The 23,285-nt window shown below is 37.0% G+C and overlaps 1 protein-coding gene across 1 annotated transcript in view; it reads left to right on the forward strand.

Moving 5' to 3' along the window:
- The first annotated feature begins 208 nt into the window (after positions 1–208).
- LOC100671395 (arylacetamide deacetylase-like 2) overlaps positions 209–23,285 on the forward strand; it is a 41,831-nt gene continuing 18,754 nt past the window's right edge. The window contains exons 1-3 of the mRNA XM_064275386.1: positions 209–360; positions 4,037–4,130; positions 22,463–22,685. Coding sequence (XP_064131456.1) covers positions 209–360; positions 4,037–4,130; positions 22,463–22,685 — 469 coding nt within the window. The remainder of the gene's footprint in view (positions 361–4,036; positions 4,131–22,462; positions 22,686–23,285) is intronic.

Below are 23,285 nucleotides of genomic sequence, written 5' to 3' on the forward strand. Positions count from 1 at the left end.
TAAGTGTTCCTATCAATTCCTTGCCCCAGTGATATTTGCTTTAGGTAAGTTGAGTTCGGCTGTGGTTTTCTGCATTCTGGTGTCTCTCAGATTTCAGGGGTTGCTTGCCCTGTGTCTTAGAGTGCATTCTCCAGAGTAACAAAACCAGTAAAGCATATATGTATATACTTATATCAAGGAAATGGCTCACACGGTTGTAGAGACCGCAATGACCCAAGTCTGTAGGTCAGGCTGGAGGCTTCTCCTCTTTCATGTAGCTGCAGGGGCTGGTGAAGCCAAGATCAACAGGTCAGAGAGCAGGGCTCTTGCTCACAGGCTACGAAGATTGATAAATCCCAAGATCGGCAGGCAAGACTGCAGGTAAGCTGCTAGCTCAAGTTCCAAGAACTGTAGGTCAGATGAACAGGAATCAACTGCAGGACCCAGAGAGAGCAAAAGCCATGAGCCCTGCCAGAAGGTCCACTTATATTTGATGCAGGCCACATGCCCAAGGAAACTCCCTTTCAACTGACTGGCTACTCACAGCAGATTCTATCATGGAGGTGATCACATTATATAAGATCTCATCGTGGAAGTGATCACAACATCATACAACTGCCAAAACACTGAGAATCATAGCTCAGCCAAGTTGACACACGACCTTAGCCAAGATACCCTGTTACCTCAGTTCTCTGATAGATCTAAGAAAACTCATAGATTTTTTTGTTTGCTCAACTTTTTCTTGTTGTGAGGATTGGGGTGAAGACTTCCAAGCTCTTTACTTGTCAGAGCTCACTTTAACATGTTTTTAGGACTCCACTTTGATTAATCTATAATGATTGCAAGTGCTTTTTTTTTTGTACAAATATTTTAGTGTTTCCTCTGGGTATACTATATACATATGTGACTTATTGCAGTCTACTTGTCTCAATAGTTTACCTTTCAAGTCAAGTGTGGAAACCTTACTTCCATTTAGGTTCGTGTATCTTTCCTAATTTTAAATATCTTTAACTTGAATATCAGATGGTGGTGTAAATTTTGTTTCATTTATCAAATATAATTTATAAAACACATGAAGAAAAGAACAGTCTACTACATGTACCCATGATGCTGCTCTTTCCATTGGTCTTTCTTTGTCCTTGGAGCCCTGGTGGTGCAACGGTTAAGAACTCACCAGCTAACCAGAAGGTTGGTAATTGGAATCCACCAGTCTCTCCTTGGAAACCCTATGGGGCAGTTCTACTCTGTCCTATAGGGTCGCTATGAATCAGAATCAAGTCGACACCAGGGGGTATGGGTTTTCTTTGTTCTTGATGCTCCGAGATTCCTCTTTTTTATCATTTTTTTCTGTTTGAAGAACTTCCATAAACCTTCTTTAAGGTTAGGCCCGTTAGTGATGAATTATTTTATTTTTCAATTATCTGTGAATGCTCGCCACCCCCCCGCCATTTCTGAAGGATAGTGTCACTGTTTGCAAAATTTGTCGTTGACAGTTCCTTTCTTTTAGTACTAAAACATGCTGTGCTACTTCTTGGCTTCTGTGGTTTCAGATGAAACTCTTTTGTATTTGTATTGCTTGCAATTCACTGGGGATTGTTTGAAATATGGTGTTATGTATTGAATTGTGTGCCCCAAAAAGACACATTGAATTTCCTAAAATGTACCTCTAAATGTGAACTTTTTGGGGAAAATATGATTTTTTCATATCAGTTGGGCCAAACAAGGTCATACAGGAGTAGGGCAGGTTCTTGTCCTAATTTCTTCTGAGTGGTGTGATAAAAAGGGAGTGACACACAGAGGAAAGATAGATGTTGTGCAATGATGGAGGCAGACACACCTATAAGCAGCAAAAGGAATGCCAAATATTGGGACAGCTGCCAGAAACTAGGAGAGAAGTTTACAGAAAGTATCAACACAGCCAAGACTCTGATTTGGACTTTTACCCTCCAGAGCTGTTAAATAAATTTATGTTGTTTAAAGCTACCCACTTCGTGGCATTTTCTTATGGCAGTCCCAATAAACTGTCTTAAACTGGGTTCTCTAGAAAAGAAAAACCAGTAAAATGTATAAATATATATATAGAGAGAGATTTATATCAAGGAAATGGCTCACACAGCTGTGGAGGCTTTAATGTCCCAATCCGTGGGTCAAGATAGAGGCTTCTGATTCACGTAGCTGAAGGGGCTGGTGAACCTAAGATTGGCAGATAAGACCACAGGTAAGCTGCTAGCTCAAGTCCCAAGAACTGGAGGTTAGAGAAACAGGAACCAGCTGCAGGATCCAGAACGAGCAAAAGCACCTGAGCCCTGCCAGAATGTCTGCCCATACTTGATGCCAGCCAGATGTCCAAGGAAACTCCCCTTTAACCGATTGGCTACTCACAGCAGATCCCATCGTGGGGTGATCACATATCAGATTTCAACAGGGAAGTCACCACAACCATCGCACGTCTGCCAAAACACTGAAAATCATGGCCCAGCCAAGCTGACACACAATCTTCACCATCACACAAACTAAGACATACAGGTTCATGTCTTTTATCAATTTTGGAAATTTCTCATTCATTAACACTTACAATATTGCTTTTTCTCCATTTCTACTCTCCTATCCTTGTAGAAATCCAGTTAAACATATATTTGACCATTTGCTGTCATGTACATGTCTCTGGTGCTTTGTTACATTAAAAAAAAAAATCCTGAATTTATATGATTCAGTTGTAGTGTAGGTAATTTCTATCAGCGTGTCTTCAAGTTTTTTATTTTTTGTCTTCAAGTTTACTGTCTTCTTCTGAATCCACCCAATGAATCCTTAATTCCAGCTACTGTATTTTTGAACACTAGAATGGCCATTTATTTTCTTTTCTCTGATGGAGTCATGATTTCTTAACATATTTTATCTATCTTTTTTCCTGCCCTAATATATTTAACATATTTAAAATAGTTATTTTATTTCTTGAGTCAAAACTATCCCATGAAGTCATTTTTTTTTTTTTTAACTAAACAACAATTTAGCTCAATAAATAAAGACTATCTGGCTTGAACATCGTGCCCTATTGAAGAATTACCTATATGAGATTGCAACAGTAACTCCAAAGCACAGATGAGAACTTTAAGGGGCAGATAGTTTAAGTTAACAGTGGTGAAAACAGTAGGGGCAGGGAGAGTGAGAATGGTGGCAAAATGTGAAGACTTTAACCATTGTCGAGGAACTGTACATGTAAAAATTGTTCAACAGGTATGTATTTTGTTGTGTTTATTTTCACCAAAAAAACCCAAAGTTATTTTAATATCATTTTGCTGCTGTTAATTCAAACATCTGAGTTATTTGTGCACCCGCTTATACTGCATTGTCTGTGTGTGTGTATATAATAGGCATTGCCTTTAGAAGAATTATAGAAACAGAAGTAATTTTTGATTTTTTTTTACAAAGAAAGGGCACATCCTTACCTATAGTTTGCGGCTCATGTGAATGACTGATCACTTCAAACCAATCAGAAATTGACCTGGGTTGTGGCTGGGTGGCCTCTGTTTCTGAAGTTTTGAGACTGAGCTCTGTCTCATGCAGTTGGAAGACTCATTTTTGTTGTTTGTTTAGCATGAATTTGATACACAAGTGCTGTGAAACAATGGTCATTATTGCAGTGCTTTCTCACCTGGCTAAAGCCCCTCTTGCCATTCCACGTGTGAAAGTCTCGTAGAAAACACTGCCAGCCAAGCAGGCAAATGTCGGCATTTAAGGTCCTCCTGGTTTTAATCAATCACACAATATCATGTCTTTGCCCAGAGTGCTTTCCAATGGTGTAAGTACTTAAAATTCCAAATGCAGAAGGTATGAAAAATTTCTATTTCTCTTTTCTGAAGGCATTCTATCCTGGAGAAAATGTGCAAAAAAGAGCTTAGCTGCCTGAATGGGAAGAGGGGCAGGGCCAAAGAGGGAAAATTTCCACGTAAAGGTGAGATGACTGGGAAGGCAGAGAGCACACAATTGGGTTAATACTTCAAAATGTTGACTATTCATTTTACTCATGTTGGGTTGTTTATATTTTTCTTGTTTTCAGCCTCCTTATCCTTTTCCATCCATATAGTTTTTATTCCTTAACAGTTTCAGAAGAGTTGCCTTGTTTCCTGCCAGTCTGTGGTTTGGATAATCAGGTAAGGTTGCAGTAAGAATTTATGGCATAGGAATAAAATAGCTATTAGAGCAACAATAGCAGCAACTTCTGCTGTAAAATTAGCAGAGAAAATTGGGAAGGGCACCAAATGAACAAACCCACCTACGACAAAATTGTGCTCATGTGGAACCTGTACGTGGATCAAAAGGCAGTTGTCAGAACAGAACAAGGGGATACCGCGTGGTTTAAAGTCAGGAAGAGTGTGCATCAGGGTTGTACCCTTTCACCAGACTTAGCACATAATCCAGAAAGTTTTTCACACGGAGTGTGTAATTAATTCCTTAACCATTTACTGTTATCACTGATAATCTTGGATCTGAACAACAGCTCACTGTTGCTGATATTATCATATTACTTCAGATATTTTGCAATCTCCCTTCATCCTATTACTTATTTGTTGGTGTATATGGAGTGACATTTAATCATTCTGGCACAGACAATAGGAAAAGAATATCATGGGGTGCAAAATTCTATGCTTTGGACTGGCCTGTGTCCTTTTTGCTTATTGCTTTATACACCCATGCCAGACAACCTTGAAGAACCCTGGAAAGTAGCCATCATAGATGCCGCTATAAAGACTACTTCATTTGTGGTAAGATTTCCCTCCACCCTCTTTTATGATATTGGAATGTCTTGTTATGGGTCCAGATAAATTTTCAATTAGTATTTTTTAAAGAAACTTTGGCTTTCTTTTAGAATAAATCAGCCAAATAGTATTAATATGTTTAATTTAATTAATCCACGAATACGTTTACTTGTAAATGTGCAAAGCAGGAGACACAACCCTTGCTGAGAAGAGCCTATGTATATGAAGATAAAGACACCACTTATTGTGATAAAAATTTTAAAAATAATATTGTCTAAAAGGAATGTTTTGGAGATTGTTAAAAAAAATTAGATTCGACATTCCTGAGAAAACTTAGTCTCAGACATTCTCTTAAACTTGTAAGGGTTTGAGGGGCAAAGGGAGACCCAATGCTTAGGGGACACTGAGCTTCTTTTAAGGGGGAAGAAAAATCTGGGAACAGTTAATGGTGCTGAGACCTGCAAGGGTCCCAAGACCACACTTTTAAATCCACTGCTCCTGTTTATCTTCAATTGTAAATTGCAAGATTTTAGATTTTTTTTCCCTCACTTGTAGTATTAAAAAACCAAACCAAACCCGCTGCTGCTGAGTCAATTCCGACTCACAGCAGAGAAGAACTGCCCCATAGGGTTTCCAAGGAGTGCCTGGTGGATTCAAACTGCCAACCTGTTGGTTAGCAGCCATAGTGCTTAACCACTATGCCGTCAGGTTTTCCAGTTTGTAATATAAGGTGTGGTTTAAGGTTCATGTAAAAAGTGGTCCTTCGTAAGGCGTGCTGTAGTTTCTATATTCCATTCTGGAGATCTTTCAGTATACTAGGCTTTCTGTAATATGTGCCTCCCTTCATTCCCTACTAACCACCAACAAATAAGGAAGACCAAAGAAGAACTGATGCCTTTGAATTGTGGTGTTGGCGAAGAATATTGAATATACCATGGACTGCCAAAGAATGAACAAATCTGTCTTGGAAGAAGTACAACCAGTAGTTTTTGAGCAAGGTGTTGTTCGATTTCCATGTATTTGATTTTTTTTTTCCTTGATTTTTTATTATTGATTTCTACTTTTATGGCCTTATGGTTAGAAGAGATGTTTTGTAATATTTCAATGTTTTGGATTCTGTTAAGGTTTGCTTTGTGGCCTAATATGTGGTCTATTCTTGAGAATGTTTCATGTGTGTTGGAAAAGAAAGTATCCTTGGCTGCTGTTGTGTGGAGTGTCCTGTATATGTCTATAAGATCAAGTTGGTTGTTGTTAAATTTTAGATCTTCTGCGTCTCTATTGAGCTTCTTTCTGTATGTTCTATCCTTCACCAAAAGTGATGTGTTGAAGTATCCTACCATTATTGTAGAGCTGCCTGTTTCTCTTTTCAATGCTGTTAAGAGTTTGCTTTATGTATTTTGGAACCCTGTCATTGGGTGCATAAATATTTATTATGGTTATGTACTCCTGGTGTATTGACTCTTTAATCATTATACAGTGTCCTTCCTTATCCTTTGTGGTAGATTTTGCTTTAAAGAGTATTTTGTCAGAGATTAATATTGCCACTCCTGCTCTTTTTTGATTGATGTTTGCTTGTTACATTTTTTTCCATTCTTTGAGTTTTAGTGTCTCCGAGTCTAAGGTGTGTCTCTTGTAGGCAGCATATAGAGGGATCGTGTTCTTTTAGTCTGTTCTGCCACTGTCTGTCTGTCTATTGGTGAATTTAATCCACTTACAGTCAGCGCAATTATTGATAGGTTTTATGTTTAGTGCTGTTATTTTGGTGTATTTTTGTGTGTGTTGTTGACAGTTTTTTGTTCTACTTAATTTTCTGTGCTGAGTTGTTTTTGTTTTATGTATTTTCTCTTCATCTTTCTCGTTGTTGATTTTGAGTTTTCTGCGTCTTTATGTTTTTCATGTTTTTTGTCTTGATGTGTAGGATTGTTAGTTTCCTTTACAGTTACTTTAATATTTACCTCTATTTTTCTAAGTTTAAACTAACTTTTATTTCTTGATATTGCCTCGACTTCCTCTCCCTATGAAAGTTCTATGACTACATTATTTAGTCCCTCTTTTTTGTTTTAATCTTGTCATCTTTTACGTATTGATGTCTCTGTTTCCTTATTTTCAGTGTTTTAGCTTTATTTTTGTGACTTCTCTATCTGGGTTGAGATCTGATTTTTCTGTCCTGTTTTCTAGCCTTGGGTTGTTATCTAATGTTATTGATTTTCTAACTGGAGGACTGTCTTTAGTATTTCTTGTAGTTTTGGTTCGGTTCTTACAAATTTCCTAAACTTCTGTTTATCTGGAAATGCCCTAATTTCTCCATCATATTTGAGAGACAGTTTTGCGAGATATGTAATTCTTGGCTGGCATTTTTTTTCCTTCATGGCTTTATATATGTCATCCCATTCCCTTCTTGCCTGCAAGGTTTCTGCTGAGTAGTCTGCGATTAGTCTTAATTGACTCTCCTTTATAGGTGACTTTTTGTTTCTCCCTAGCCACTCTTAAAATTCTCTCCTTATCTTTGGTTTCGGCAAGTTTGATTTTAACATGTCTTGGTGACTTATCTTTTAGGATACGCTGTGTGGGGTTTGATGAGCTTCTTGGATAGATATCTTCTCATCTTTCATAGAATCAGGGAAGTTTTCTGCCAACAATTTTCTCTGTATTTTCTGTTATCCTCCCCGTTCTGATATCCCATTCACTTTTAGGTTATCCTCCTTGATAGAGTCTCACATAATTCTTAGGGTTTCTTCATTTTTTTTAATTCTTTTATCTGATTTTTCCTCAAATAAGTTGGTGTCAAGTGCTTTATTTTCAATCTCACTAACTGTGACTTCCATTGCCTCAGTTCTGCTCTTATGACTTTCTACTGTGTTGTCTAATTCTGAAATTTTACTGTTAATCTTCTGGATTTCTGTTTGCTGTCTCTGTGGATTCTTGCATTCTGTAAATTTGTCATTTATGCTCTTGCATAACCTTCTTAGGTTGTTTTGTCTGTATTTTCCTTGAGTTGGTCTGCATTTTGCCTGATCTCCTTCCCTATCTCTTGAAGAGCTCTGTACATTAATCTTTTGAATTCTGCTTCCAAGAAATTATCTTCCTCTGGTTGGTTTCTTGGGTCTTTGATCTGGTCACTTCCTGAAGCCATCATAGTCTGCCTTTTTATGTGATTTGATATTGACTGTTGTTTCCAGCCATCAATAAGTTATTACATTTATTTAATGTTTGCTTACTGTGTCCTAGCTTCTTGTTTTGGTATGCCCAAATAGGCTGGTCATATGAGCTACTTTGATTATCAGAGTGTTTGAAGCTCTAAAGCCCTGTCACCAGGTGGTTAGAGCTGTTACTAGGTATGTGAGCCCAGGAGTCTGTTTACTTTTCTTGTGTGGATTCAGCTCAGGTGTCCAGGTTGTCAGTTACTGAGTGCATGGTGCAGGATCTCACCTATAGTTCTAGATCGGCAGGGGTGATTGCAGTAGGCACAGGTATCTGGCTGCAGTAGGGGGTCATGTGCTGAGTAAGGCAGGGGACTGATGGCTGCCCCTGAGTGCCTGGGTGGAAGGCATGTCCTTGTTCTCTACAGCACATAGGTTGGTGGGTTTTGCAGCTGGACTTTCGGTATTTTAGGCACCCACTGCTGTTGGCTGTAAGGACTGGGAGGTGCCACTTATTCTCAGACCACTGTTGTGGGTTGGTAGGTGGCATGGGTGGAGCTGCCAGTCCTCTGGCCCCTGATGTGGGTAGGTGAGGACCCTGTTTAATGGGCAGGGTGGTGTCAAAATATCACAAATCTGCCATTCTCCCTTAGGTGTTGCAGTTGAAAGTAGACTTCAGGCATATACCCTGTTGTACTGTACTAATGAGCCTACACTGTTGAAATGGGCCCGCACAAATCTAGGGAGGGGTGAAAGGCATTCAAACTCTGTGGACCCGTTAGGCCTGTGCCTAGCAAAGGGGCTGTGCCTGCCCTGAGTTCCTGGCTTAGGGGAGCCGGCAGATTATTTTTTCCAGTATGTTAATTTGTTCCCTCTCTAAAGTCAGGAGAATGGCTCGGGATGTGCAACGGGTCCTACTTCTGGCCCAGGGGGTGCAGCAATTGCTGAAGCCAGACCAGGACCTGGAGCAGAAGAGGGGAGGGGCAGTTAAATTGGAGAGAGGTACTTCCCAAAGAGGGGAGCGTTTTTTTTTGATGCATGCAATAGGTTAAATGCTTGTACTTACCTTTTGCTGATTCGGTGCCACTTCGCCCTGGCTCCAGAAGCCTGAGCCGACTCTCAGCTGCTCGGTTTCTTCTAAAGTGGAAAAAATGCCCCAAGCACTACTGCTTGCATCGGCTGGTGTGCACCAACCAATCCAGCCTGCAGGGTGCTGGCCAGATCAGGTTTGGCAAATCCTTGCTGCCATTGAACTGTCTCTCCCTCCCGCTTCTACTCAGTCTGACTCCTCAACTTTGTCTTTGATGTTTAGGGTTCCTAGATTGTCATAGGTAATCGATTCACTTGTTTCTTTAAGGGTCTTTGTTGTAAGAGGGACCACAGGAAGTGTCTGACTACTCTGCCATCTTGGCCCTGCCTCACCCAAAATAAATTATTGACTTATGCATTTGACTATATATATTTGTATGTATCTAAAAAAAAAACTTTTTTCTTTATAGGAGCCTTGATGACCCTATGGTTAGGCGTTTGGCTGCAAACCAAAAAGTCGACAGTTTAAATCCACCAGCTGCTCTTTGGAAACCCTATGGGGCAGTTCTACTCTGTCCTATAGGGTCACTATGAGAGTTGAAATTGACTCAACGACAATGGGCTTGGTTTTGGTTTATATATGTATATATATGCACTATAGATATACATGCAATTGGAAACGGAATATTGAGAGAATCATTTAAGGATTGTGCTAGTAACTGATCAATCTCTACCTGTTCTTGTCATGACTGAATTACAGTAACTCAAGTGATTCCAGGAGAGATATTAATATTTAATATATGTCAGAGAGGCAAACATCAGAGTTCTTGACAAAATGGTCTAGAAAAAATTTCAAACTGTAATTACACATGTATGAGCTTTGGAGCCCGTGAGTCAGATCTTGGGAGTCTACTCGATCCCCTTGTTGTTCAATTTTTTCACCTGTAAAATGGGAAATCTAGCACATGTTATAGGTTGCTAAAAAATTGGAGGATGTGTGTTCCAAAATATTGCTTAATAGGGTCTATATGGTAATTTTTATTATTCAGAAGAGAGCTTGTCAGTATTGGCTCCATGATAGGAACTATGAGAGATGAGAAGCAAACCAATCTGCCAAAACTCTACTTCTAAAAACTAATTTTAAAATGACACATTTACTAAGTTGAAAGAATATTCAACCTGATTATCTTCAACTGGAGCCCTGTGGCACAGTGGTTAAGAGCTCAGCTGCTAACCCAAAGGTTGGCAGTTCGAATCCACCAGCTGCTCCTTGGAAACCCTATGGGACAGTTCTACTCTGTCCTGTAGGGTCACTATGAGTGAATAGGAATCGACTAATGGAAATGGGCTTGGGTTTTATCTTCAACTTGCAATAAAAATATACAAGAATATATTAAGTATGTATTAATAATGTAAAAAGCTAAAATTTATTGAGCAATTACAATGCATCTGGTCTTATTTTACTGTTTTAAATGTATTAACTTATTTAATCTTTACAACTACACTTTGAAGAAGTGGCTGTTATTATACCCATTTTATAAATGAGGAAAACGAGGCACATGAAGTAAGTAAACAAAGGTAATGCAGTTAATAAGTTGTAGAATTGTACTCAAACCCTAACAATTGAGATGCAGACTCTCATTTTTTAAAAATCATTGCACCTATTTTTAAATTTACATACAATAATATTCAATTGAGCCCTGGTGGCGCAGTTGTTAAGAGGTAGGGCTGCTAACCAAAAGGTTGGCTGGCAGTTCGAATCCTCCAAGGGCTCCTTGGAAACCCTGTGGGGAGTTCTAGTCTGTCCTATAGAGTTGCTATGAGTCAGAATTGACTTAACAGCAACGGGTTTGGTTTAGTTTCATTTTGGGTGTATAGTTCTATGAGTTTTGACATATCCCTAGATTGATGTAACCACCACCACAATCAATATATGGAAACATAACTCCCAAAACCACCTTCATGCTGCCCATTTGTGGTAAACACTTCCCCCACCCTTAGCTCCTGGTAATCACTGATCCATTCTATGGCCTTATAATTTTACCCTTTCCAGAATGTCAGATAAATGGAATCATATTGCATGTGGCCTTTTGAGTCTGACTTCTTTCACTTTTCACGATCCATTCAAATGTAATCCGTGCTGCTGAGTGTATCAAATGTGTACCCCTTTTTAAAGCTGTGTAGTATTCCATTGTATAAAAAAACCACAGCTTATTTGCCCATAATAACCCATTGAGGAATATTTGGGTTGTTTATAATTTTGTGTGGATGTGAATAAAGCTAATAAAACATTCATGTACAAGTTTTTGCGTGAACATAAATTCTCATTTCTCTGGAAAATGCCTGGAATTAGATTTGCTGGGTCATATGATAAGTGTGTAGTTAACTATAGGATCGATATGAGTCAGAATCAACTCGAAGGCACACGACAACAGCATATTTAACTTTAGTAGAATATGCCAAACTGATTTCCAAATTAGCTGTCCCCTTTTGAATGCACTCTTATTGCCATTGTATGTTTTCTGTGCAAATGTGTATGTTCAAATCTTTTGTTCTTAAAAATTGAGTTTACTTTCTCTTTGTTGAATGTTGCAAGTTCTTCATATTCTCAACACTAGTCATTTGCTAGATAAGTGACATACAGATATTTTCTCCCAGTGATTTCTTTTTCCATTCTTAACAAGTGACTTTTGCAGAGAAGAACATTTAATTGTATTGAAGTCTTATTTCTTTTCTTCTTTTTATGTCAGACCTAAGAACTGTTTGCCTAACCTAAGATCACCAAGATTTTATCTTATGTTGTCTTCTAGAAGCTTTGTAACTTCAAATTTTAGATTTATTTGTTGGATCCATTGTGAGTTAATTTCTGTGTAAGGTGTGAGGTATATAGATTAAGGTACATTTATTTTTTGCATATAGATGTCCAATATTTCCAACACCTTTCGTCGAAATGTCTACCTTTCTTCCTTAAATTGCACGGCACCTATATAAAAAATAAAGGGACATATTTGTATTGATTTATATGTAGACTTTATTCTCTTACTTTGATATAGGAGTCCAGCGTTTCACTAATATTACACTGTCTGATGACCATAAGTAAGTCCATTAATAAATCTCGATATCAGGTTTTGTGAATCCTCCAACTGTGTTCTTCATTTTCAGAACTGCTTTGGCTGTTCTAATTCATCTTCCTTTCCATAAAAAATAAAATAAAATCAGATTATTGGTATCTATAAAAGTTTCTAGGATTTTGACTGGAATTAGGTTGGATCCATAGATAAATTTAGAAAGCACTGATATTTTAACGATAGTGACAATATTGTCATTTCATGTAAAAAATTCCAATCCATGAACAATGCATATCTCTCCATTTATTTAGGTCTCTGTTGATTTCTTCCATCACTGTTTTGCAGTTTTCAGTGCACAAATACCAGACTTATTTCATGATATTTATAATTAGTTAAAAATTTGGTGCTGTTATGATTAGTAATAATTTTAAATTTTGAGTTCCAATTTTTCATTATTAAATCAGAATTACAATGATTTTTTTTTTATATTGACTTTGTATTCTTTGACCTTACTAAACTCATTTATTCATTTTAGGAGTTTTTTGTAGACCCTGATGTATTTTCTCTATGGACAATTACGTTGGATAGGAATAAGAGCTACTTTTATTTCTTTCTTTCCAAACTGTTTAACTTTTTCTTGCCTTATTGCACTGGCTATGATTTCCAGAATTATGTTGACTAGGGGTGGAGAGTGCAGGTATTTTTGCCCTTTTCCTTCTCTTAGGGGAAAGCATTCATTCTTTCACCACTGAATATGATATTGTTTTAGTTTTTCTGTAAATGTCCTTTATCAGGTTAAGGGAGTTCCCACTATTTTAAGTTTGTAGAGAGATTTCATCATGAATACGTGCTGGATTAAGTAAATTCTGCATCTATTAAGAGGATCATGTTATTTTTCTTGTTCAGTTTGTTAGCATGAGAATTACATTGATTGGTTTTAAAATGTCGTACTAGTCCTGCATTCTTGTGATAAACATAACTTTGTTGTGATGTGTTATCTATCCTTTCTGTATATTTTTAGGTTGAATTTGTTAATATTCATTGAGGATTTCTGCTTCTATATTAGTTTATAGTTTTGGGTTTTTTTTGTGGTAATGTCTTTCTGATTTTGGTAATAGGATAATACTGTTTCAATAAAATCAATTAGATAGTATTTTTTTGTGTTTTATTTTCTGCAAGCTATTTTATAGAATTTTTTATTGAATTGGTATGATTTTTTTCCTTAATGTCTGGTAGAATTTGCTTGGGAATATTTCTGGGACTCAAGTTTTCTTTTTGAAAGTTTATCTTCTGCAAATTCAGTTTCTTTATAAAACAGAATATCCAAGTTATCTATTTCTTGTTGAGTAAGTTGTGGAAAGTTATTTGTTTTAGTGTTCAATTTTTATTTTTCTATTACTTTTTTGGCTATATTTTTATACGATTTGAAAAATGGTATTTCTACTACGTAGAACATGCATTCCCAACTTTTCACGTCTTACAAAGGTTTAATAGTTTAGCTTCTTAAGTAGGACATAGATGTTTTAAACTATGACAGTCCCCTTACCATTAACCCTTTGCATTATAGATGTTTTAGGTATTGTACATTAACCCTTCCCAGGCATATTAACAATTTTTTTTAACAGTAGTAAATATTTCATGTTGTTTTAGCCCAGAATATTAACCTATTGTATTTTCCTGGTTGTTCTTCCTTGATTTCTGAAGTTTTACTTTCTCTGGTATAATTTCATAGCATTTCTTTTTACCACATGTCTGCTGGGGATGAAATTGCCAAGTTTTCTTCATTTGATGATGTCTGAATGTTGCCTACATTCCTAAAGCATATTTTCACTGCATATAAAATTCCAGAGTGTCAAGTCTTTTCTTTCCGTACATATTTAACTGTTATGGTTTGAACTGTATCTTCTCAAAATATATGTTGAAGTCCTAATTACAGTACCTGTGAATGTGATTCTATTATGAAATATGTTTTCTTTTTATGTTAATGTGGCCGTACCAGAGTAAAGTGGGTCCTAAGCTTAATCCCTTCTGAGTGGTATCTTTAAAGGGGAGCATAGACACAGAGAAACACACACACAAAGAAAGACGTCATGTGAAGACAAAAGCAGATATGTCTTCACGGATTGCCAGGGTCACCAAACACTAGGAGAGAGACCCCCCAGAAGAAATTAACTATGCTGAGATCCTGATTTGGACTTTTGGACCCCAGAACCGCAGGAAAGTAAATTTCTGTTCTTTAGAGCCACCACTTTGTGACATTTTTTGTTATGTCAGCACCGTTGTTGTTAGGTGCTATCAAGTCAGTTCCAATTCTTAGCGACCCTATGTACAACAGAAGGAAACACTGCCCGGTCCTGTGCCATCCTCACAATTGTTATGTTTGAGCCCATTGCTGCAGCCACTGTGTCAACCCATCTCTTTGAGGATCTTCCTCTTTTCCAATGACCCTCTACTTTACCAAGCATGATGTCCTTCTCCAGGGGCTAGTCCCTCCTGATAACACGTCCAAAGTATGTGAGAGCAAATCTTGCTATCCTTGCTTCTAATGAACATTCTGGTTATACCTCTGCAGTGCATTGTATATTCAACATTATTCACCAACACCATAATTTGAAGGTATCAGATCTTCTTCAGCCTTCCTTGTTCATTGTCCGGCTTTCACATACACTTGAGGCAATTGAAAACACCATGGGTTGCATTAGGTGCACCTTAGTCCTCAAAATGACATCTTTGCTTTTTAACACTTTAAAGAGATCTTTTGCAGCAGATTAGCCCAGTGCAAGGCATCATTTTATTTCTCGACTTCTGCTTATATGGGTGTTGACTGTGGATCCAAGTAAAATGAAATCCTTGATGACTTCAATCTTTTCTGCATTTATCATGATATTGCTTATTGGTCCAGTTGTAGGAATTTTTGTTTTCTTTATGTTGAGGTGTAATCCACACTGAATGCTGTGGTCTTTGATCTTCTTTAGTAAATGCTTTAAGTCTTCTTTACAGTACAACAAACTGACAGACACATAGTGAGTTTATGTCAGCACTAGTAACTAATACTTCAACTCTTGTGTGGTATCCATGTTCTCTCATGAAAAATCGGCAGTCCTTTTAATGTTCCCATGTATGTAATGTGGCTTTCTTTCTCTGGCTACTTGATTTTTTTCCCCCCTTATCCTTTTTTTTTTGTTTTATCATAATTTTTCTGGGGGTAGTTTTCTTTGACTTTATCCTGTTTGGGGATTGCTAAGCTTCCTGAATCTGTAAATGATATTTGTCTCTCAATAAATTGAGAATATTTTCAGTAATTATTTCCCCAAATATCTTTTCTGAACCCATCTCTTCTTTCTCCTTGGGCTCCAATGACATAAATGTCTGACCTTTTGTTTGCCCCATAGATCCCTGAAAAATCTTTCAATTTATTTCAATTATTTTTTCTACATTTTAAAAATTGTATAATTGGTTTTGATTTATCTTAAGTTCACTGACTTTTCTCTCTGTCATCTCCATTCTGCTATTGAGCCCATCTAGGAAATTTTTTGTTTCAGATACACACATACATATTTTTTTCAGTTTTAATATTTTCCTTTGGTTCAGTTTTACACTTTTTATTTCTGTTTTGAGAATTATTTAATAAATTGCAAGAGTATTCATCTTATTTCATGGAGGATGGCTAAAATGTCTACTTTAAAATTCTTGTCTGAGGTTTCCATATATAGATTTCCTCAAGTTTGGTATCTGTTGATTACCTTGTCCATTGAAAAATGTTTTCATTTGTCTTGTTTTTTTAATATCAATTGATTATTGATTGTGTCCTCAACCTTTTGAATACTTTGTTGTGAGACTATGGATCTCTTTAAATTTCTCTGGATACTATTTCCTTAATTTGTTTTGGGAAGTGATCAGTTGGGCTATCTTTAGATTGAAAGATCTGCCTTTCTGTGTGTAGGCAGTTGTTCCAATGTCAATTGAGTTTTCTATGCATTTTAATGCTGTGTTTGCTCAGGGACACACCACTCAGGTGTTAGTCTAGGGATTTGGCACTGGTTTATACTGCAGTTCAGTTGTGAAAACCTTTTCCAGGCTTTCTAAATACTTCTTAACACATGCACAGTTTTCAGATGAGCCCATGACTTAACATTTCTCATTTACAGAATTAAGGAATACCCTTCTCCAGCTAACTCCTCTCTGTGATTTTCCCTATACTCTCTAGATCCCATGATTCTTTTTCTTCTTTCTGTGTTTCAGTGCTTCTGAACAGAAAGAGTATTTTACTTAGAGTTTTAGTCACCCATGAATAGGTGCAGTTCCACATAACTGGGCCCACCTTCGGGGTGGAGCTTTGAAAAAAAGAAAAAAAAAAAAAAAAAGGAGGACTCCTTCAAGCTCTTTGGACAACAGAGACCACTTTTTACAGTTTATCTGATCAGAGAGATAAGTCTTCCCTCAGGGTTTTATATTCCTGCACCTTCGCCACTGTGAACAAACAGTTCTGCAAATGGAGCATAATGGGAGGGAAAAAGAGAGAAAATAAAGGAAAATAAAAGGTGAATTCTCCTGGTCCCCACCCACTGCATTCTGGTGCACAGGATAAGTGTTTCCTGGGCCTCTGTTGAGAATAGCGGATTTCTCCTGGAGTATTTCCTTTTGGTTCCCAGTGTGAGGTTGGAATCAGCCTGCTCTCAGTTCAGGCTATAAGACAAAAGAGAAAAAAATGTGACACTCTCCTTCTTTTATGGATCCTTACTTGAGTTTTGACTTCCTTCTCCAATCCAGCTTCTTTAGCTTATTTTTCAGAGTCCCCAAGTAGTGTCTTTTGTATTCTTTGAGAGATTTTTTTTTAGTTTTAATCAATAGGAGGGACTTGCTTCAGTGAGCTTACTCCATGTTGGCCAGACTGAAAACCACCGGAAGCTATAATTTGAACTACTACATTATGAACAAGAAGAAATAATAAGTATATTTACCACGAGTATATTATCCAAGATTTCAAGAAGAATAAATTAATGAGAAAAGATTAAAATTTATAAATATATTTATAGAAAGTGCATTTATACCTTTGAACATATTTTTTAAAAAATCATATAAAACTACAGTGAATTTGAATTTTTTTACTCCATCAGTATATTCTTCAGCAAATTTCCTTTGAGAAGTTGATTATTCAATATTTTGATTCAAGAAAAATGGATTCAGAGTTTATGACTGTCCAGGAAACAAAGTGAATAATTTATTGGATCTACATTCAAACTGTTTTTCTCAAACAAATGAGTAATTAATAAATAAATGAAGTGAGGGAAGGAGAAAATTAGTATCTTCTTCCATTTCTTGCCAGAACCTTGAGTCTGACAATTCATTTCATCACCTGAATTGTCTGACTTTTGTCTGATAATAAGTGTAACTATAATTGAAGTAAACAACAAGTGGAGGTAAAATAAGTAATATATTTGGAGCTCGTGTTGAGAGCAAGCTGAAAATCAGCAGGTGGATTATTAAAAAGTGAAATAACTCACCTCCTTCATTTCCCAAATGATTCACATCAAATAAATTTTCATTACATCTTCATTTTCTCTGTGCGCGTCCTGCAGTCTTATCTCATTAGTCTGCTTCAGAGTGACCTGGAAAACCTATCTGGATAATGGGCATGTAATGTTTATCTGCAGGCCTTTTGACTGGGGACTGTTTTGGCACGGCATAAATTTTTCCCTTTCAATATTTGGAACTCCAGCTATTTGATAAAGCTCCTCTCCTTACACTGTGGAAGAACTTTACCTGTTATGAGGGCTTCCAGGATGAAATTAGGGTCAAGCAGGGGGTGAGCGATGAGGATGTTTGCTGCCTATGTTATTTGGATGAAAACGTTATTTTATATTTTGTCATCAGTGTTTAGATGTGTCTTCTTCAAAATTCTGCCTCGAAAAAGATTGTGGAAAATATTCTTGTTTCTAGAAAAAAACCATCCAATCCAGAGGAAGAATATTTATAAACCAAAGGTGTTAAAAAAAATTAACATTTAATGACAGAAAATAATTAGATGTTTTAAGATAGAATGAAAGATATGTGTTAGAAACTAAAGCCAATATGTTTGAGGAAGTATTAAAATAACACCTTAAGGAGGATCTTGAAAATTGGTCTGAGGAGTTAAATTTGCTAAGCCTGGCAAAGCAAATTCCCAAAGTTTTGTGACTAGATGAGTGACAGAAGCCAGAAAGACAGAGACCAGCTATAATTTTCATTCCTGGTGCTGCCTTTATCTTGGGAAGTTGTGGTAAGTAGATTATGCATCTAAAAGAAAAAAAAAAAAATACCCCCTGCTGTCAAGTACAGTCAAACACATAGCTACCGTACAGGACTCAGTAGAAGTGCCCCGTAGGGTTTCCAAGGAGCAGCTGGTGGATTTGAACTGCCTACCTTTTGATTAGCAGCCATAGCACTTAATCACTATATATTACATTATATATATTCTTATTCAAGTATATTATATATTCCTAATTGGCAGACTTTGTTGGTATAAGATATTATTTATATTTGTGTGTATGTATATGTATAATGGCAGGGAGACAGTAGACCATATCAGAGAGGAAGTCTGGTATCAGAAAGTGCCATCAGCCAAATGCGAAGGTCTTTGCTCAGGCACTGCCTGAAGTTATTTATTTATTTGACCTTGGGCACATCATTTCAACATTTAGGTAACAGTGTTTTTTTAACTATGATTAGGAAATTAGACTAGGTGTTCTCTGAGGCTGCTGTCAGCTCTAACAGAAGAGAGAAACTCTTGAGTCAGGCACATCATTTATAAAGAAGGGTGTTTTGAAGAACAGTTCTTTCTGGAAATATTTTATCCTGCCTCCATCAATATCACAGATAAAACATGGCATCACTAGTTTTGCAAATGACAATCTTTCATTACCTAAACCAAAAGCCAAGCCCATTGTCATCGAATTGATTCCAACTCATTACGAGCATGTAGGACAGAGTAGAACTGCCCCACAGGGTTTCCAAGGAGCAGCTGTTGGGTTCGAACTGCCAACCTTTTGGTTAGCAGCCAAACTCTTAACCACTGCGCCACTAGGGCTCCGTTACCTAGTAATGTGAAAAGAGACAAACCTCTCAGTTTAGCACTAAGCCCTCCCGGTGTATTGATTTTTTCCCAGAACAGGCTATATTATGTAAAATTTTTTGGTTTTGTTTTGTAGTGACAAAACAAATAAATAAATAATTTGAGGGAATAACAATAACGGAATTGAAGGAAAGTTGAAGTTCTAGTCTCCACAGAAGTCAGTAGCCTGGAATAAATGGTGTCTACTTTTTTTTTTTTTTTTTACAGGGTGCAATTGTGGGTATAATTATTCTCCAATTGTTTTCGTTCTTTTTGTCTTTCTTCTTGAGATTCAGTTTTCACAGAGGGTGCACTTGAGGTGTCTAGTTTGGATATACTTCTCAACTCTTGCTCGTCTCCTTGCTCAACTGGTCCACCAAAGGCTTCAAACAATGGAGAGGTGAGAGATAGTAGTTTAAGCTGAATTGGAACGATGTTACTAAAAGAACGGGTACTTATGTTTTAAAAACAACAGGAGTCTATTATATGAAACTTTACATCATCCCTCAGATCTAGCCTATTTCTGAGCCCCAAACACCAGTTTTGGAGATTGGATGTTGCCATATACTTTATAAATGCTTGGTATATATATGTATATGCATGTGTGTGTATATTTCAAATATGAGTGTGTTTTAAGTTTAATGGTACTTTAAAGATACTTAAAAGTGTCAGTATGTCAAAATGGCTGCTTCAAGGCCACATCCCATAAAACATGTCATTTCTCACGCATTATTCCTCATTTAACAGTTCTAACCTTAGTAATTTTTTCAAGTTCGAAGTCAAGTTTTCCTTTCTCAAAATCTGTTCTAATTGCTCTATCCCTTAATAATCTCTTTCTTTTGATTTCTTTCAGTGTTTTTTTTTTTTTTTCTCTTTCACATAATCTAGGAATAATTTATATGTAGTTGTTGTCGTTACGTGCCGTCCAGTTGGTTCCAACTCATAGTGGCCCTATGTACAACAGAACAAAACACGGCCTGGTCCTGCGCCATCCTCATGATCATTGTTATGTTTGAGCACGCTGTTGCAGCCACTGTGTCAATCCATCTCATTGAGGGTCTTCCTTTTTTTTTGCTGACCCTCTACTTTACCAAGCATGATGTCTTCCAGGGACTAGTCCCTCCTGATAACATGTCCAAAGTATGTGAGATAAAATCTCATCATTCTTGCTTCTAAGAAGCATTCAGGCTGTACTTCTTCCAAAACAGATTTATTCGTTCTTTTGGCAGTCCACGGTATATTCACTTTTCTTCACCAACACCACAACTCAAAGGCTTCAATTTTTCTTGAGTCTTCATTATTCATTGTCCAGCTTTCATATGTGTATGAGTTGGTTGAAAACACCCTGGCTTGGGTCAGACACACTTTAGTCCTCAAAGTGACGTCTTTGCCTTTTAACACTTTAAAGAGGTCTTTTGCAGCAGATTTCCCCAATGCAATGTGTCGTTTGACTTCTTGACAGTTGCTTCCGTGAGTGTTGATTGTGGATTCAAGTAAAATGAAATCCTTGACAACTTCAATCTCTTCTCCATTTATCATGATGTTGCTTATTGGTCCAGTTGTAACGATGTTTGTTTTCTTTATGTTGAGGTATAATCCATACTGAAGACTGTAGTCTTTGATCTTCATCAGTATGTGCTTCAAGTACTCTTCACTTTCAGCAAGCAAGGTTGTGTCATCTGCATAACACAGGTTGTTAATGAGTCTTCCTTCAATCCTGATGCCCTGTTCTTCCTCATAAAGTCCAGCTTCTCGGATTATTTGCTCAGCATTCAGACTGAATAAATATGGTGACCATCAATTGCTCATATGCAAGTTCAAGTTGAAGCTGAAAAAAATTAGAACAAGTCCATGAGAGCCAAAGTACAACCTTGATATATCCCACCTGAATTTAGAGACCATATCAAGAATAGATTTGATCCATTGAACACTAATGACTGAAGACCAGAGGAGTTGTGGAATGACATCAATGACGTCATACATGAAGAAAGCAAGAGGTCATTAAAAAGACAGGAAAGAAAGAAAAGACCAAAATGGGTGTCAGAAGAGACTCTGAAACTTGCTCTTGAATGTCATGTAGCTAAAGTGAAAGGAAGAAATGACAAAGTAAAAGAGCTGAACAGAAGATTTCAAAGGGCGGCTCAAGAAGGCAAAGTGTAATAATGACATGTGCAAGGACCTGGAGTTACAAAACCAAAAGGGAAGAACACACTGCATTTTCAAGCTGAAAGAACTGAAATAAAAATTCAAGTTCGAGCTGCAATATTGAAGGAGTCTATGGGTAAAATACTATGGGCAAATACAAGGTTGCTATGAGTCGGAATCTACTGGACAGCACCTAAGAACAACAACAACAAGGGCAAAATAATGATACAAGAAGCATCAAAAGAAGGTGGAAGGAATAGTCACTGTAAGAAGAAGAACTGGTTGATATTCAATCATTTCAGGAGGTAGCATATGATCAAGAACCAATGGTACTGAAGGAAAAAGTCCAAGGTGCACTGAAGGCATTTATATGGAGAGGAGCGTATAAAACACTGGCTGAGAAAAACGGGGCTTAGATCTTGCTTTGACACTTACTAGCTGCCCAACTTTGGTCAACAACTTGGACTCTTTGAGCATCAGTGCCCTCAATAAATGTGCAGTACCATTCTATTGTCCACACGGTGTTTCTGGTTACCTTTTGCATGAGCTATTCAGTGACGTGTTACAAAGCTGTTAGAAAGCTTGACAGAAATACTAAACCAAAACCAAACCCACTGCCGTCGAGTTGATTCTGACTCATAGCGACCCTACAGGACAGAGTAGAACTGCCCCATATAATTTCCAAGGAGTGCCTGGCAGATTTGAACCACCAACCTCTTGGTTAGCAGCCGTAGTACTTAACCACTACACCACCAGGGTTTCCAGAAATACTAAAGAGAACTTTAATTCAATGGGATAAAATGACAAAGTTATTATTTCTTCATGTCTTTTTAAGGAAAAGAAAAAGAACTTATTTGTCGTTGAAAAAAATGGATATTCAGGCTACTAGTAATGTGATAACCAGATGATTTTTAAATTCTTGAATTAAATTGAATGACTAATGGAATAATATCAAAGTATTGGAAACATGTATATAAAAAGTGGTATAAACCTGTTATTTCTCACATAACATGTCAGATAAAAGTTTACATTTCAGAGATAACTAGGCCAGACATGAAACAAGCTGCCAGTAAATTGATGACTTTAAAGGAGATTTCCTTTATTCTAAAAACTACATATGAGATTTCTCTAGAAGCAACAATAATGTGTCTTTTAGGATGTACAATAAAACCTATAAACTTATATTATTTATTCTTTTTGATTTTTTGTTATTACAAATCAAAATGTTCAATATTTTAAATCTTGTTTTGACAGGCTACGTTATTTGAAAATATAGGTCTTATGAGATATGAAGAATTGTTTTCCATGTTACTGGAACTGGACTACACACAACCAATTTCAGATGAAAACATCACAGTGACTGATACAACCTTTAGTGATATTCCAGTACGTTTGTACTTCCCAAAGGGGGAGTCAGAAAGCCCGAGACGAGCTGTAATTTTTGTTCATGGTGGAAACTTTGCTTTGGGAAGTTATAGTAAGTGGATCATATATGTTACATTGTATATATTCTTATTCAAATATATATTTATTATTGGCAGACGTTTGTACCCTGGTGGCATAGTGGTTAAGTGCTACAGCAGCTAACCAAAGGGCCAGCAGTTCGAATCCGCTAGGCGCTCCTCGGAAACTCTATGGGGCAGTTCTACTCTGTCCTGTAGGGTCGCTATGAGTCCGAATCAGCTCGGCAGCACTGGGTCTGGGTTTATGTTTGTGCGTATGTGTATGTATCTTGGCGGGGAGAGAGTAGACTCTATCAAGCAAGGTTCATATGTATTTCTCGATACACATCTGGCAAACAAAATAAAAAAAATTAAATGAGATTTTCATTTTGAAAAAAAAAAAAAACTTTAGTACTAAACAAGCTTTTGTTAATTGGCAGTGTAGAATGTGAAGTTTAAGGAGTAAATGTGAAACTTAAGTTTATAATTACTGAAGGACCTGACTTTAGGTTCAGAAAAACTGAAGATGAAAAGATGCTTTCAATGTTGAATCAGAAGTGATGCTATTTGTAATTTCCAAGTAGCACACACATGTTGAAATTGTAGACTGTGAAGCAATCATACTTATAATGTTG

Source organism: Loxodonta africana, chromosome 23 (assembly GCF_030014295.1).
Source record: "Loxodonta africana isolate mLoxAfr1 chromosome 23, mLoxAfr1.hap2, whole genome shotgun sequence".
In the NCBI taxonomy this organism is placed as follows: domain Eukaryota; kingdom Metazoa; phylum Chordata; class Mammalia; order Proboscidea; family Elephantidae; genus Loxodonta; species Loxodonta africana.